This window comes from Acinonyx jubatus, chromosome B4 (assembly GCF_027475565.1).
Source record: "Acinonyx jubatus isolate Ajub_Pintada_27869175 chromosome B4, VMU_Ajub_asm_v1.0, whole genome shotgun sequence".
NCBI classification, from domain to species: Eukaryota; Metazoa; Chordata; class Mammalia; order Carnivora; family Felidae; genus Acinonyx; species Acinonyx jubatus.
In genome coordinates, this window is record NC_069387.1 from 129,770,718 (window position 1) to 129,783,282 (window position 12,565).

The 12,565-nt window shown below is 48.5% G+C and overlaps 1 protein-coding gene across 7 annotated transcripts in view; it reads right to left on the minus strand.

Annotated features, from left to right (window-relative positions):
• Window positions 1-12,565, minus strand: part of FAM227A (family with sequence similarity 227 member A) — a 76,821-nt gene that overhangs the window by 30,938 nt on the left and 33,318 nt on the right. For all 7 annotated transcript variants that reach the window (XM_053226797.1, XM_053226796.1, XM_053226799.1 and 4 more), the window contains one exon: window positions 5,699-5,786. In XM_053226797.1, coding sequence (XP_053082772.1) covers window positions 5,699-5,786 — 88 coding nt within the window. The remainder of the gene's footprint in view (window positions 1-5,698; window positions 5,787-12,565) is intronic.

A 12,565-nucleotide genomic window follows, 5' to 3' on the forward strand; every position in this document is an offset into this window, starting at 1 on the left:
GGTTGTGAATTCAAGCCCCCCATTGGGTATAGAGCTAACTTTAAACAAACAAACAAACAAACAAAAAAATAAAATAAAATGCTAGTAGAATCAGGAAGCGTGTTGAGAATAAAAGACCCAACTCTGGCACAAAATTCTGGCTTTACTGTGGGAGAAGGTTGACACAGACCATCTTAAAGATGGGCAGAGAGAAACAACAGATCATCGATAAAGGGATAACAGAATGACTGCAGAGTTCTCGACAGTAACAACAGAAAGCAGAAGACAATGGAATCAAATCATCAGAGCATTTAGGTAGACTTGTGGATCCATAGGAACTATCTTCAAGAAGAAGGGTGAAATAGGGGTGCCTGCATGGCTTGGTCAGTTAAACGACTGACTCTTGGTTTGGGCCCAGGTCATGATTTCACGGGTTCGTGAGTTCCAGCATCAGGCTCTACCAATGGCGTGGAGCCTGCTTGGGATTCTCTCTCTCTCCCTCTCCTGCCCTCCCACACAGGTGCTCTCTCTCTCTCAAAACAAATAAATAAACTAAAAAAAAAAAAAAAAAAAGAACAGAGATGAAATAAAGACATTCATAGAAAAATAAAAACTAAGGGAACTTACCAAAACGCTTGTGATAAAGGAACTGCTAAAATTCTCTTTCTCATTCTCTCTTTCTCTCTAAATATCTATCTATCTGTCTACCTAATTTTTTTTTCCAGGAAAAATGATCCCAGAAAGATGGTCTGAGCATCAGGAAGCAGGCAGATAAACTGACAGTTTAAGACCAAACAAAAATTACCTGCTATAATAAGCATAATATGTAATTTGTGAGGTTTTAAAATAGAACAGAACTAAAAACTCTAGACAAAATAGCATTTAAATCTGGACAGAAGAGATTGGAGTTAAATTTGTCCAAGTCCTTGCTTTGCTCGGGAAAGGAAGTGGGTTAAGATATTATTTAACTTTACATAAAGCTAAGTATGCATGAGAAGATTTCAAATGCACACAATAAAGCAAGGTTTCTCAATCTTGGTGTTACAGACATTTTAGCCAGATGATTCCTTGTTGTGGGGGATGTCTTGTGCATCGTAGGATGCTTAGCAGTATCCCTGACCTCTACCCACTAGATGCTAGTGGCAATCTCTCCCCAAGACATTTATGGCCCCAAATGTCTCCAGACATTGCTAAATGTCCCTTGGCGGGGGTGGGGAGTGGTTCGCCCTGTTTGAGATTCACTGCAATAAAGAATAATCTGTAATGAAGAACAGAGACAGAATACATAGCATCCAAACAATTAGAATAAAATGGAGTAAGAAAAAAAGAACCAAAAGAATTCTATCAGGATTCCAGTTCTGGTTAAGATAAAGTAAGCAGTCCCTACTCCATCTCCTACTAAATGCAACTAAGAACCCTGGGCATAACGCATGGGGTAGCTTTCTGAGGAAAAGTAGACGCTGGCAGGTGACTTGGAGAAGGAAACCAGAACTCAAAATAAGAACCATATGGCGGTGAATTTCCTGGATTTATTTTCTTCCTCTTAAATGTCCCAGCTCAAAGGCAACATGAATCCCAGAGCTGAGCATCAGGGGAAGACAGAAAGAGATCTAACAGAAGCTCTCTGTTTGTGGTCATGATCTCCCCCCCCCCCCCCAGAAGAGTGGGGGAAATCCTGGATTCTTTTCTCTCCCACACGTGCATCTCGGCAAGCCCTCTTCCGGAAGCTTGCAAACCTGTATGGTAGTGACAGCAGGAGAAGTGGCAGCTGGATAGGTATCTAAAACTCTGAGGGACGGGAGTCCTTCTCTGGACCACGGATTTGTGGTTCAGAAAGTAGGAAGGGAATCTCTGTCACTTTTTTTTCTCCCTCTGTCTTCCCAGTTGGCCATGAAGGCAGACCCAGTCACAGGAAGTATGCAGAAGAGTGGAGAGACGGAAGTTCTAACTTTCTAGCAGAAGACCAGACAGGGGTGCCTTTGGAGCCAGTGTGGGAAAGAAGAGAGAGGTCAAGAAAGAAATCCCATGGGGGTACCTGAGTGGCTCATCGGGTAAGCTTAAGCGTCTGACTCTTGATTTTGGCTCAGGTCATGATCTCAGAGTTGGTGAGTTCAAGCCCAAGTCAACTCCATGTTGAGTGTGAGCCTGCTTGGGATTCTCTCTCTCCCTCCTTCTGTGCCCCTCCCCCACTCACTCGTGTGTGTGTGTGTGTGTGTGTGTGTGTGTGTGTGTGTGTGTGTGTGCGCGCGCGCGCGCGCTCTCTCCCTTCTCAAAATAAACTGAAAAAAAAATCTTTTTTAATGTTTATTTGTTTTTGAGACGGAGGGAGAGAGACAGAGAGAGAGAGAGAGTGGGGAAGGGGCAGAGAGGGAGGGAGACACAGAATCTGAAGCAGGCTCCAGGCTCCGAGCTGTCAGCACAGAGCCCGACGTGGGGCTCAAACCCACGATTCATGAGATCATGACCTGAGCCGAAGTCAGACACTTAACCAACTGAGCCACCCAGGCACCCCCAAAATAAACATTAAAAAGGTGGGGGAGCTAAAAGAAAAGAACTACCAACCCAGAATAACCAGAAAAAAATATCCTTCAAGAAAGAAGGTGAAATAGAGACATTCTCAGATGAAAGAAAACTAAGGGAATTCATTGCCAGCAGGCCTATTGGAAATGGATGACTGAAGGAAGGGTTTTTTTCCCCCTCAGATAGAAGGAAAATGGTATGAGAAGAAAACCTGGAAATTCAAGAATAATGGAAAAACAATATGGGATGCCTGGCTGGCTCAGTCAGAAGAGCCTGTGACTCTTGACCTTGGGGTTGTGAGTTCAAGCCCCACGTTGGGTGTAGAGATTACCTAAAAATGAAATAAAATAAAATAGAAAAGAATGGAAAAACAATAGAAATCATAAATATTTGGTTATGTACAGTAAATATGTGTTAAAAATAGTAAATATATAACGTAAATAGTATATAACGGTGGCTATACACAGTTAACATAGACTGTTTCTCCTCTTACATTCTTCAAAATATGTGGGATGATCACTTTGGAGTATAGCTTGGCAGTTTCTCAAACGGTTAATCATATGACCCAGCAGTTCTACCTCTATGTTTACATACACCCGAGAGAAATGAAAACATACAGCCACACAAAGTCTTCTCTGTGGGTGTCCATACGGACATTCCTTATTTAATTTATTTTTTTAATTTTTTCAATGTCTATTTATTTTTGAGAGAGAGAGACAGAGCGTGACAGGACGAGGGGCAGAGAGAGAGGGAGACGCAGAATCCGAAGCAGGCTCCATGCTCTGAGCTGTCAGCACAGAGCCAGACGCGGGGCTCGAACTCACGGACTGTGAGATCATGACCTGAGCTGAAGTTGGATGCTCAACCAGCTGAGCCACCCAGGTGCCCCCCAGCATTCTTTATGTTAGCTGCAAAGTGGACAACCCAAACTGAAAAAAATTAAAAGACCATATCCAAAACATTTGTGAAATGCCTCCGTGTGCAGAGGGAAATCTATAGCATTAAATGTTCATGCTAGAAAAAAAGGTTTTCATTTTTATTCAGTTCAAAATATTTTCTTAAAAAAATTTTTTTTAATGTTTATTTTTGAGAGAGAGAGAGAGCAGGGGAGGGGCAGAGAGAGAGGGACACAGAATCTGACGCAGGCTCCAGGCTCTGAGCTGTCAGCATAGAGCCCGATGCGGGGCTTGAACCCACGGACCACAAGATCATGATTTGAGCTAAAGTCGGATGCTTAACCGACTGAGCTACCCAGGCACCCCCAAAATATTTTCTAATTCCCTTTACTACTTCCTCTTTGACTCACAGGTCTTCATGAATTTGAATGTGCAGTTGACCCTTGAACAATGTGGGTTGGAACTGTACAAGTCCACTTATATGCAGATCTTTTACAGGACAGTATATATACTTTAAATATATGTATTTTCTCCACTTTATGATTTTCTTAATAGCATTGTCTTTTCTCTAGCCTACTTTATTATAAGAATACAGTATATAATACATATAACATGCAAAACATGTGTTAATCAACTGTTTATGTTGTTGGTAATACTTTAACAGTAGGCTATTAGCAGTTACGTTTTGGGGGAAGTCAAAAGTTATACATGGATTTGCGACTGTGTGGCAAGATCATCGTCCCTAACCCCTGTGTCATTCAAGGGTCAACTGCATGCTTATATTGAGGACTTGCAAAGTCTCCTACAAATATATTTTTTAAAATTTTTTAGTGTTTCTTTATTTTGAGAGAGAGACAGAGCACGCACAGAGAAGGGGCAGAGTGAGATGCAGACACAGAAACCGAAGCAGGCTCCAGGCTCCAAGCTGTCAGCACAGAGCCCAACATGGGGCTTGAACTCATGAACCAAGAGATCATGACCTGAGACACTTAACACACTGAGCCACCCAGGCGCCCCTCTCCTACACATATTCTTTTTTTTTTTTTTCAACGTTTATTTATTTTTGGGACAGAGAGAGACAGAGCATGAATGGGGGAGGGGCAGAGAGAGAGGGAGACACAGAATCGGAAACAGGCTCCAGGCTCTCAGCCATCAGCCCAGAGCCCGACGCGGGGCTCGAACTCACGGACCGCGAGATCGTGACCTGGCTAAAGTTGGACGCTTAACCGACTGCGCCACCCAGGCACCCCTCTCCTACACATATTGACCTGTGTGGAACCTGGCTGTACCTCTCAATGAGTGGTTCCCAAGTTGTTCTTTTTTTTTTTTTTTAATAACAGCTTGATTGAGATATAATTCACATACTAACATCTCTGAGCTTCCATTTCTCCGTAAAGAAAAAGGATTGCTTAATTTTTTGGAATAATGATCGCATGCGTGTAATTGCCTGCAATGATACTTAAGAGTTCCTGTTCTGTGTTTTCTTAGGTTCTGTATTTGTCTATTTGGCATCCAGTAATTACAGGGCAAAACTGATGGCCAGTGCTGTTCACGTCTCCCCTGTGGCCCAGAGGCCATGCTCTGAACCACCGACTTCCCCAACTCCCCCACACCAAGGCAGTATTTCCCCCGCCCCTAAATCACCCCAAGGCCCGGTGCCAGACAACCAGAGACAGTGCCTACGTCCCAGAGCCCACCAGGAACTCAAACTAGATAATCCCAACCTGTTTACCTTTCATGCCTTGTCTTTCCCAGAGAAATCCCAGTAAAGGTGGTGGCCTAAGCCTTCCCCTTGCTCCATTCCGCCCCCTGGCCGACACCGGTGATTCCTCCCATGACCCTGTGCGTCTGGGTCTCTGTTCCTAGGACAACTGTGAGTAGCAAACTTTTCTTTCAGTGGCATTGGCCTCTCTGTGTGGTCACTCAGTCTCCTTCAGAAATTAACACCTGGACACAAATCAATTCTTACCTCAACAAATGTTGAGTTTCACGGGGGGGAAGTGGATGGGAGCAGCAATCATGTCTTAGGTATTTTTCTTCCTTTGCAAACAACCTTTCTTCCCCACAAGTATTAGCGCTGTGCTGAACTCCTCATCATAAGAGTGGAACTTAATCAGTGTTTGTTGAACTGAAGAGATAATTATGTTCTCTCCTAAGATATCACTTGGTGTCAAGACCCAGGCTAGAACCACAAGTGTAGACCAGGGTAGCACATTATGTCTGAACAAACCCAGGAAGCCAGGGCTTGTGAGATCATAACTAAGTCAAACGCCTACATTTCCCTTTTAAGAGAGTTCCTGTACCTTTCGTGGCATTCTGTGTTTGTGAGCCATCCCGTGATTTCTTCTGGGCCACAGGACCTTTCTCCATGGTTGAATTTATACAGGAAGACTCCAGGAGAGAAAAAAAAGAAGATGAAATTGAGTAAAATTGGTTGGGAGAGGAATACTAACAGTCAACATGCAATTTCCCAGACATTTCTCCTCGTTCTTAGCGATGCATCACGTGGAGGGAGACCACTCAGCAGAGCCTGGGCACCCAGCCCTCTAACCAGGGCGCGTGGCCAAGAGGTGGCTGCAAATGCAGGTCCTGGGGGCCGAGCAGACCGGGATGCCAGTCCCAGCCCTGTCCCTCAGCAGCCGCTAAGCTTGGACAAGTCTCTGGACGTCTCGGTTGCCTTCGTTTCCTATTCGGTTCTTAGGAGGATTAAGTCAGCTAATGCGTGCAAAGCAAAGCGCATGTGTGGCTGCTTATGGGAAGTGGACCGAGAGCATTGTGGCCATTGTTCACGCAATCACTTACCACACTCCCTCGGGGGACATTTCACTGAGCAACTACTACTGCGTCTATTACTAGGCAGACCCTGAGACCTAGCCCCTTGCCCAGAGGAGCTCCCAGTCCAGCAGGGGAGAGAATAGTAAATAGATAATTACGCAAAGGGGTGGGCAGATTCACATATTTCTTAGAGAAGTAACGTAAGTTAGGATTAGGTTTGTAGATCAGTGACTCAAAATAACAGTGGCTCAAACTAGGTAGAAATTTCCCTCCCACGTAACAGTCTGAAGGTACACAATCAAGGGTTTATATGGTATTTCTGCGGTGGTAAGTCCTTAGGGACTCTGACTTCTTCCAGAGTCCCTTCTTCATGGTTCCACCTTTCCTAAGATAGGACCCTTGTTCTTAGGGTCCAATATGGCAGCAAGAGCTCCAGCCATCACATTCACATTCCAGGCAGCAGAATGGAGAAAAGGAAACAGAGACAAAGGATTCATTCGCATGAGCTGTGTTTTAAGGAAGATTCCTAAAAACTGACACGCGGCATACCCACTTCTATTTCCTTAACTGGATCTGAGTCACATGGGCTACATGTGAAATCTAGGGGGGGCTAGGAAACATCTTTATTCTGCCCATGTATGTGCACAGCTACACATCCAAGGTTCTTTCTCTACAGGGGAGGTGAATGACAGATAGTGGGGAACAATGACTAGTCTGCCACAGGCTGAACGAGCAGACTATAGGCGAGCAGACTATAGGCGGGAAGCCAGAGTGGGGAATGCTTGATCCTGCCTGGGGGAGAGCTGGAGGGCTTCCAAGGAGAGAAGATGCTTTTGTTCTGTCTTTAAGGATGAGTAGGAGTTTGGCAACGTTAAACAGATGGCCCACCAAGAGGCGGACGAGCAGTCCACCAGCCTCAACAACCACTTTGCTTTATATAAATACAATATTTGAATGGGAGGAATGCTGAGACGGCTTCCCATGTCCCATGCAGCTGGCTGTCCGGCAGCCACTGAGTTTTATAGGGTCGAAGCGGTTCCTGGGGTGTGTGAGACAGAAAACACTCCCGGGCTCGATGAAGCGTCACGTGCCTTGTTAACAGGCCTCAGGGAGATCATGTCATACACGCGAGGAGATTGTCCTGGGTTTGTCTGTTGTTGGAAGGGCGGTGGGGCGATGTGAAAAGAGCTCGGATGCCAGCCGAGGTCAGCTGTGTGGCCCGGGGGAAGCTGTTCACCTCTGTGAGTCTCCTGCTTCCCCTGTCAAATAAAGGTAATACGACATCCTTGCAAGGATGTCGTAAGGGCCTAGAGAGGACACTTCCCCACGCACTCTGTCAGGTTGTGACCAGCAACCATGCCCAAGCTATGAGGCAAGGCGACTATCATGCAGGTGGGGCGTAGGCTAAGATTGCCCTGGGGCTCCCTCCCCAGCACGGCCCAGAGGAGACGGAACCGTTCTGTCCCACGTGGTCACCCTGCTACTCAGACGGCACGCGCTGAGGGCTCAGCTGTGATGGGACAGGGCAGCCCGGGAGCCCATTTTTGAGCTAAGGTGAGATTCGATCTGGGGCTGCCCAGAAATGTCCAGGAGGGCAGTGGGCTTTAGAGCTGGTATCAGCAGGCACGGGCACGAGCTGGAGGAGTTGGAATCATGACTGTTATTGACCCTTACCGTACCCATGCCCTGGAGCTTGGGAAAACTCCGGATAAAATGAGTAGACACTCTGACCAAACCTGACCGACCTGGGGCCTCCCCTGTCAGGTGTGACGCCCATTGTGAGATAAGAACACAGAGGCTCACATTTGCTCAGAGTGGCACAACTGAGAGATGGCATCACCTTAGAGGGGACTTTAGGTCTGCTGCACCAAGCTAGCCTATGACTCCATGGGGGTCATTCACTCCTAACTCCCATATTTTGTCACAGATACAGACAACTTGGGTAGGACTTGATCTTTAACTCAGACCTCTCCTCCAAAGTCTAGCCTTGCAGACTGAACTACCTAGGTGACATCTGCCTTCACGCTTCTCATAGGCTTCCTCAAGGTAACAAGTTCAAAACTGAGCTCTTGGTAGCTTTCCCCTGCCCCAAACGCTATGCTCTCCCGCTCAGTAAATGGCACCATTCAGATGCTTCAGCCACACACCGGAAAGCATTTTTGGCTCCTTCCTTTCTTCCCTACCCTTCCTCCCCACTCCCAAGGCCATTCTGTGAGCACAGCTTGAAAGATCTGACTCCAAAACGCACTTCAGGTCTCTGCTTCTCCTCATCTGCTGTCACAGTCTCTTCCCGAGACAACGACAAAGCCTCCTAACTGGTCCTCTGTCCCCTTGTGTTACATTCTCCGTATTCAGAAGACAGTGTGATCTTATAAAAAGAAAAGTCGGACGGTGTATTTCCCTTATTTTAATGGATTCCAATAGCACTTACATTATATCCATACTCCTTGCTATGACTCTCGCAACTGTCCAGGCTGCTGCTGCTTCCCTCGCCTTGACTCCTGCCCCTCTTTCCTACGGTTCCGTCGCCTCTGGGCCATGGTGGGGAGGGGGCCCCAGGCAATCTTAGCTTATGCCCCACCTGCACTGGGTGACAATATCACTGGCCTTCTCTCTGTTCCTTGGATAGCTCAAGCTCTTTGTGTGTGTGTGTGTGTGTGTGTGTGTGTGTGGCCTCAGGGCCTTTGCACACATGTTCCCTTTTTCAGGAAGGTTCTTCCATTAACTCTCTTTTTTTAATGTTTCTATTTATTTTTGAGACAGAGAGAGACAGAGCATGAGCAGGGGAGGGGCAGAGAGAGGGGGAGACACAGAATCTGAAGCGGGCTCCAGGCTCTGAGCTGTAAGCACCGAGCCCGATGCGGGGCTCGAACTCACGGACTGCGAGATCACGACCTGAGCCGAAGTCGGACGCTCAACCGACTGAGCCACCCAGGCGCCCCTCTTCCATTAACTCTTAATGGCTGACTCCTCATCCTTTGGTTCTCAGCTTAAATGGCTCCCTCTGGGGGTGTTATCTGTCACATGTGTGCCCTTCCTTCTCCATATACGCAAGACTCATGCCCCAAGGTGAAAGACGTAAGCTACTCCCCCAGCTTCTTTTGGGCTGTGAAGCAGACATTTCACCAAAGGTCTACCCTTTAGATGCACCACACCTACCTTCAAGGTATAAATGACCAACATGCTGAAGCAGTGCCCTGCAGAGTCCAAGCAGACTCCAGTTTGGGGAAGTCTGTTGACAGGAAAGCAGAGCAGAGCTTTGAGCATCTGGTCCCAGGAACACTGACTGGGGCACAGCAGTGTACCTTTGTGGGGGTGGAGGGGGCGGCGGGGGGGGGGGGGATGGTTTGGGCTTCATTCTTTGTGGCCTGGCCTTTGAAACTAACATGCTGGCCCTTCCTGGGGGCGGTGCATCACCATTTCCCTGAACACATTTCTTCCTGAAGGAGACTACTGTTTGCAGGTAAGAAGATGATGATTCTTCCTTACAAAGATCTTTAACTGTCTTCTCTAATTTTTTTTAATTTATTTTTTTTTTTAGCATTTATTTAGTTTTGAGAGGCAGAGAGAGAGAGAGCGCGCATGAGCACGAGTGGGGGAGGGGCGGAGAGAAAATGAGTCACAGAATCAGACGCAGGCTCCAGGCTCTGAGCTGTCAGCACAGAGCCCGACGCGGGGCTCGAGCCCACGAACCGTGAGATCATGACCTGAGCCAAAGTCAGACGCTCAACCGACTGAGCCACTCAGGCACCCTGGAGTTTATGTTCTAATAGAGGGAGACAGATACTAAACACTACATAAATCCCTCAGGAAAAAGAGCAGCCTGTGATAAGCACTGTGCAGGGAATTCAATTAGCCATGTGATGATAGAGCGTCCCTGGGCAGTCAGGACCGGCCTCACTAGGGCAATGTCAATGAAACTGGAATCTGAATGTCAAGAAGGAGCCAGCCCTTCCTTAGAACTCTGAGGAAAGCACGTTCCAGGCGAAGGGGACAGTTAGTGCAAAGGCTCAGCTGGACACAGGCCTGGAGGGTCCAAGGGCAGAAGGAAGTCCGGTGGGCTGACTGGTGCCGAGGGAGGGAAAGGGTGTGAAGAGGCTGGAGAGAGAGGTGGTGGCCCGATCCCGAGGGGCAATCCAACTCAGGCTAAGGGGCCTGGATTGGATTCCCAGTGCACTGGAGAAACTGCTGGAGGCTTGAGGTGGAGAAGAGCCTCATCTGGTGTCTATGAGAAGGTCACTCTGGTGGCTGTGTTGAGACTGGACTGGGGCCAAGGGAGAAGCCCAGGAAGAGGCTGCTGCAGTCGGCCAGGAGCAAACTGATGCCGGACCCTGGGAATCAGCAACCTCCTCACCCCTTTCCAGGTCGAGATCCTCCTGGTGGGGCCCCAGGGGGCAGGTGGATACACCAGGGTCGGGAGGGAGATTTGGGTGTTCCTGGCCAGCGGACCAGATGAGACCACATGGGGAGAACATGTAAGTGGAGGGGAAGGGGCCGGGACAGACTGACTGGCTGAGAGGACAGGGAGCCAGCAAGGAAGACGGAAAAGGAGCAGCCAGCCGGGAAGGAAGGCACTTGCAAAAGCCTGGCAACACAGAAGCCAAGCGGAAAAAGTGGTTCAGGAAGGTGGGAGGAGCCAACCACGTGACACAGACTAGAGCAGGCAACAGATTGGGGTCTGGGCTCGGCCGCTGCAATGATGCCCTGAGGGCAGGAACCGACTGGAGGGCTGAGGCAAGGAAATGTGGGTGCAGATGAGGCTTTCAAGAAGTTCTGGCGGGAAAGGCGGCAGGAAATGGCGGTGCAGAGGCAAAGGCCGGAAGTGCTAAGGCAGGACTGTTCAAAGATGGGCATGATCCCACCAAGTGGGAGAAAGTGAGGACACAAGACAGAGGGGTTTGGTCCCCAGGGGGTGGGGTCCAGGGCACAAGCGGGGGCAGGGCCCGTCCTCCATAGGCCAGTGGTGAGGGTACAGATGGGGGCAGGTGCCTCGTGGTAGGAAAGGGAGTGCCTTCCTGCTGACTGCTTCTAACTTCTCAGTGAAGACGCTCCCTGGAGGGTGCTGGGGTGAAGGGCAAGTGAGACAAGTGAGACAGGCCGCCTGCAGTACAAGAATTCTGGGAAGGGAGACCAAGTGACATGAGGGTTTGGGGGAGGGGAGCACATGCTGGGGAAGTGTGCCAGCACAGGCGGGCAGTGCTAAGTGCCCCGTTGAGACGTGCGGCCGTGGATTGACAGGGGCCGCGGCCACACAGACACATGTGCTACGATCTTCATCACGGCAGGGAGAAGGCCCTGCTATTATTGTGCTCATGTCACACCTGCGGAAACCAAGTCTCAGAGAGGTTAAGTAACTTGTCCGAGGCTGCACAGCTACAGTCTGAACCTGTGAGAGCAGGCTTTGAACCAGAGACCTTCAAGCCCTGTGGGGACATGGAAACTTCCCAAGGAGCACTGGCCTTGCCAGTTCAAAGAACATCCATTTCCAGATCCTTAAATGTGCTTCCGTCCTGTTTTTCTAAAAGTGATCATCCTGAGAACATAGCCTTTATCCCGCTTTACAAAAGAAAGGCACACCCTTCACCCATTCCAAACATTGGGTGAATGTGCCAGGGGGAAAACACCCCCAACTCCGCCCCAAACAAAGGGGAAAGTCTGGTCTAACGATGAATCGAGCCTCATATGCTACTTATTCAGAATGAAGCATATTAGAAATGAGGATGTTGGGGAGCCTGGGTGGCTCAGTCGGTTGAGCGTCTGACTTCGGCTCAGGCCATGATCTCACAGTTCACGAGTTCGAGCCCCACATCGGGCTCTGCGCTGACAGCTCAGAGCCTGGAGCCTGCTTTGGATTCTGTGTCTCCCTCTCTCTCTGCCCCTTCCCCGCTTGTGCTCTCTCCCTCTCTCTCTCAAAAATAAATAAACATTAAAAAAAAAGAGAGAGAAAGCAATGAGGATGTTGGTCTACAGCTTAAAGATTAGTAGCAGAGGGGTGCTTGGGTGGCTCAGTTGGTTAAGCATCTGACTCCTGATCTCTGCGCAGGTCATGATGTCACTGTTCTTGGGGTGGAGCCCCTCATCAGGCTCTGCGCTGACAGCGGGGAGCCTGCTTGGGATTCTCTCTCCCTCTCTCTCTGACCCTTCCTTGCTCACAGTCGCCTTCTCTCAAAATAAATGAATAAAAACTTAAAAAAAAAAAAAGATTAGTGGCAGAGACAGCCATGATCATAGGAATGACCGCATAATTCCATAAGTGCTCTGAAGGACAGAGCTCTGAGTATGTATCACAAGGAACCAAATGCAGATGAGGGTCAAGGCTGCTGACCCTGAGGACAAGGGCTTCAGCTGAGATAGAAGGATGAGTACGTGTCCCCTGAACCAGGGTGGCAACTCCT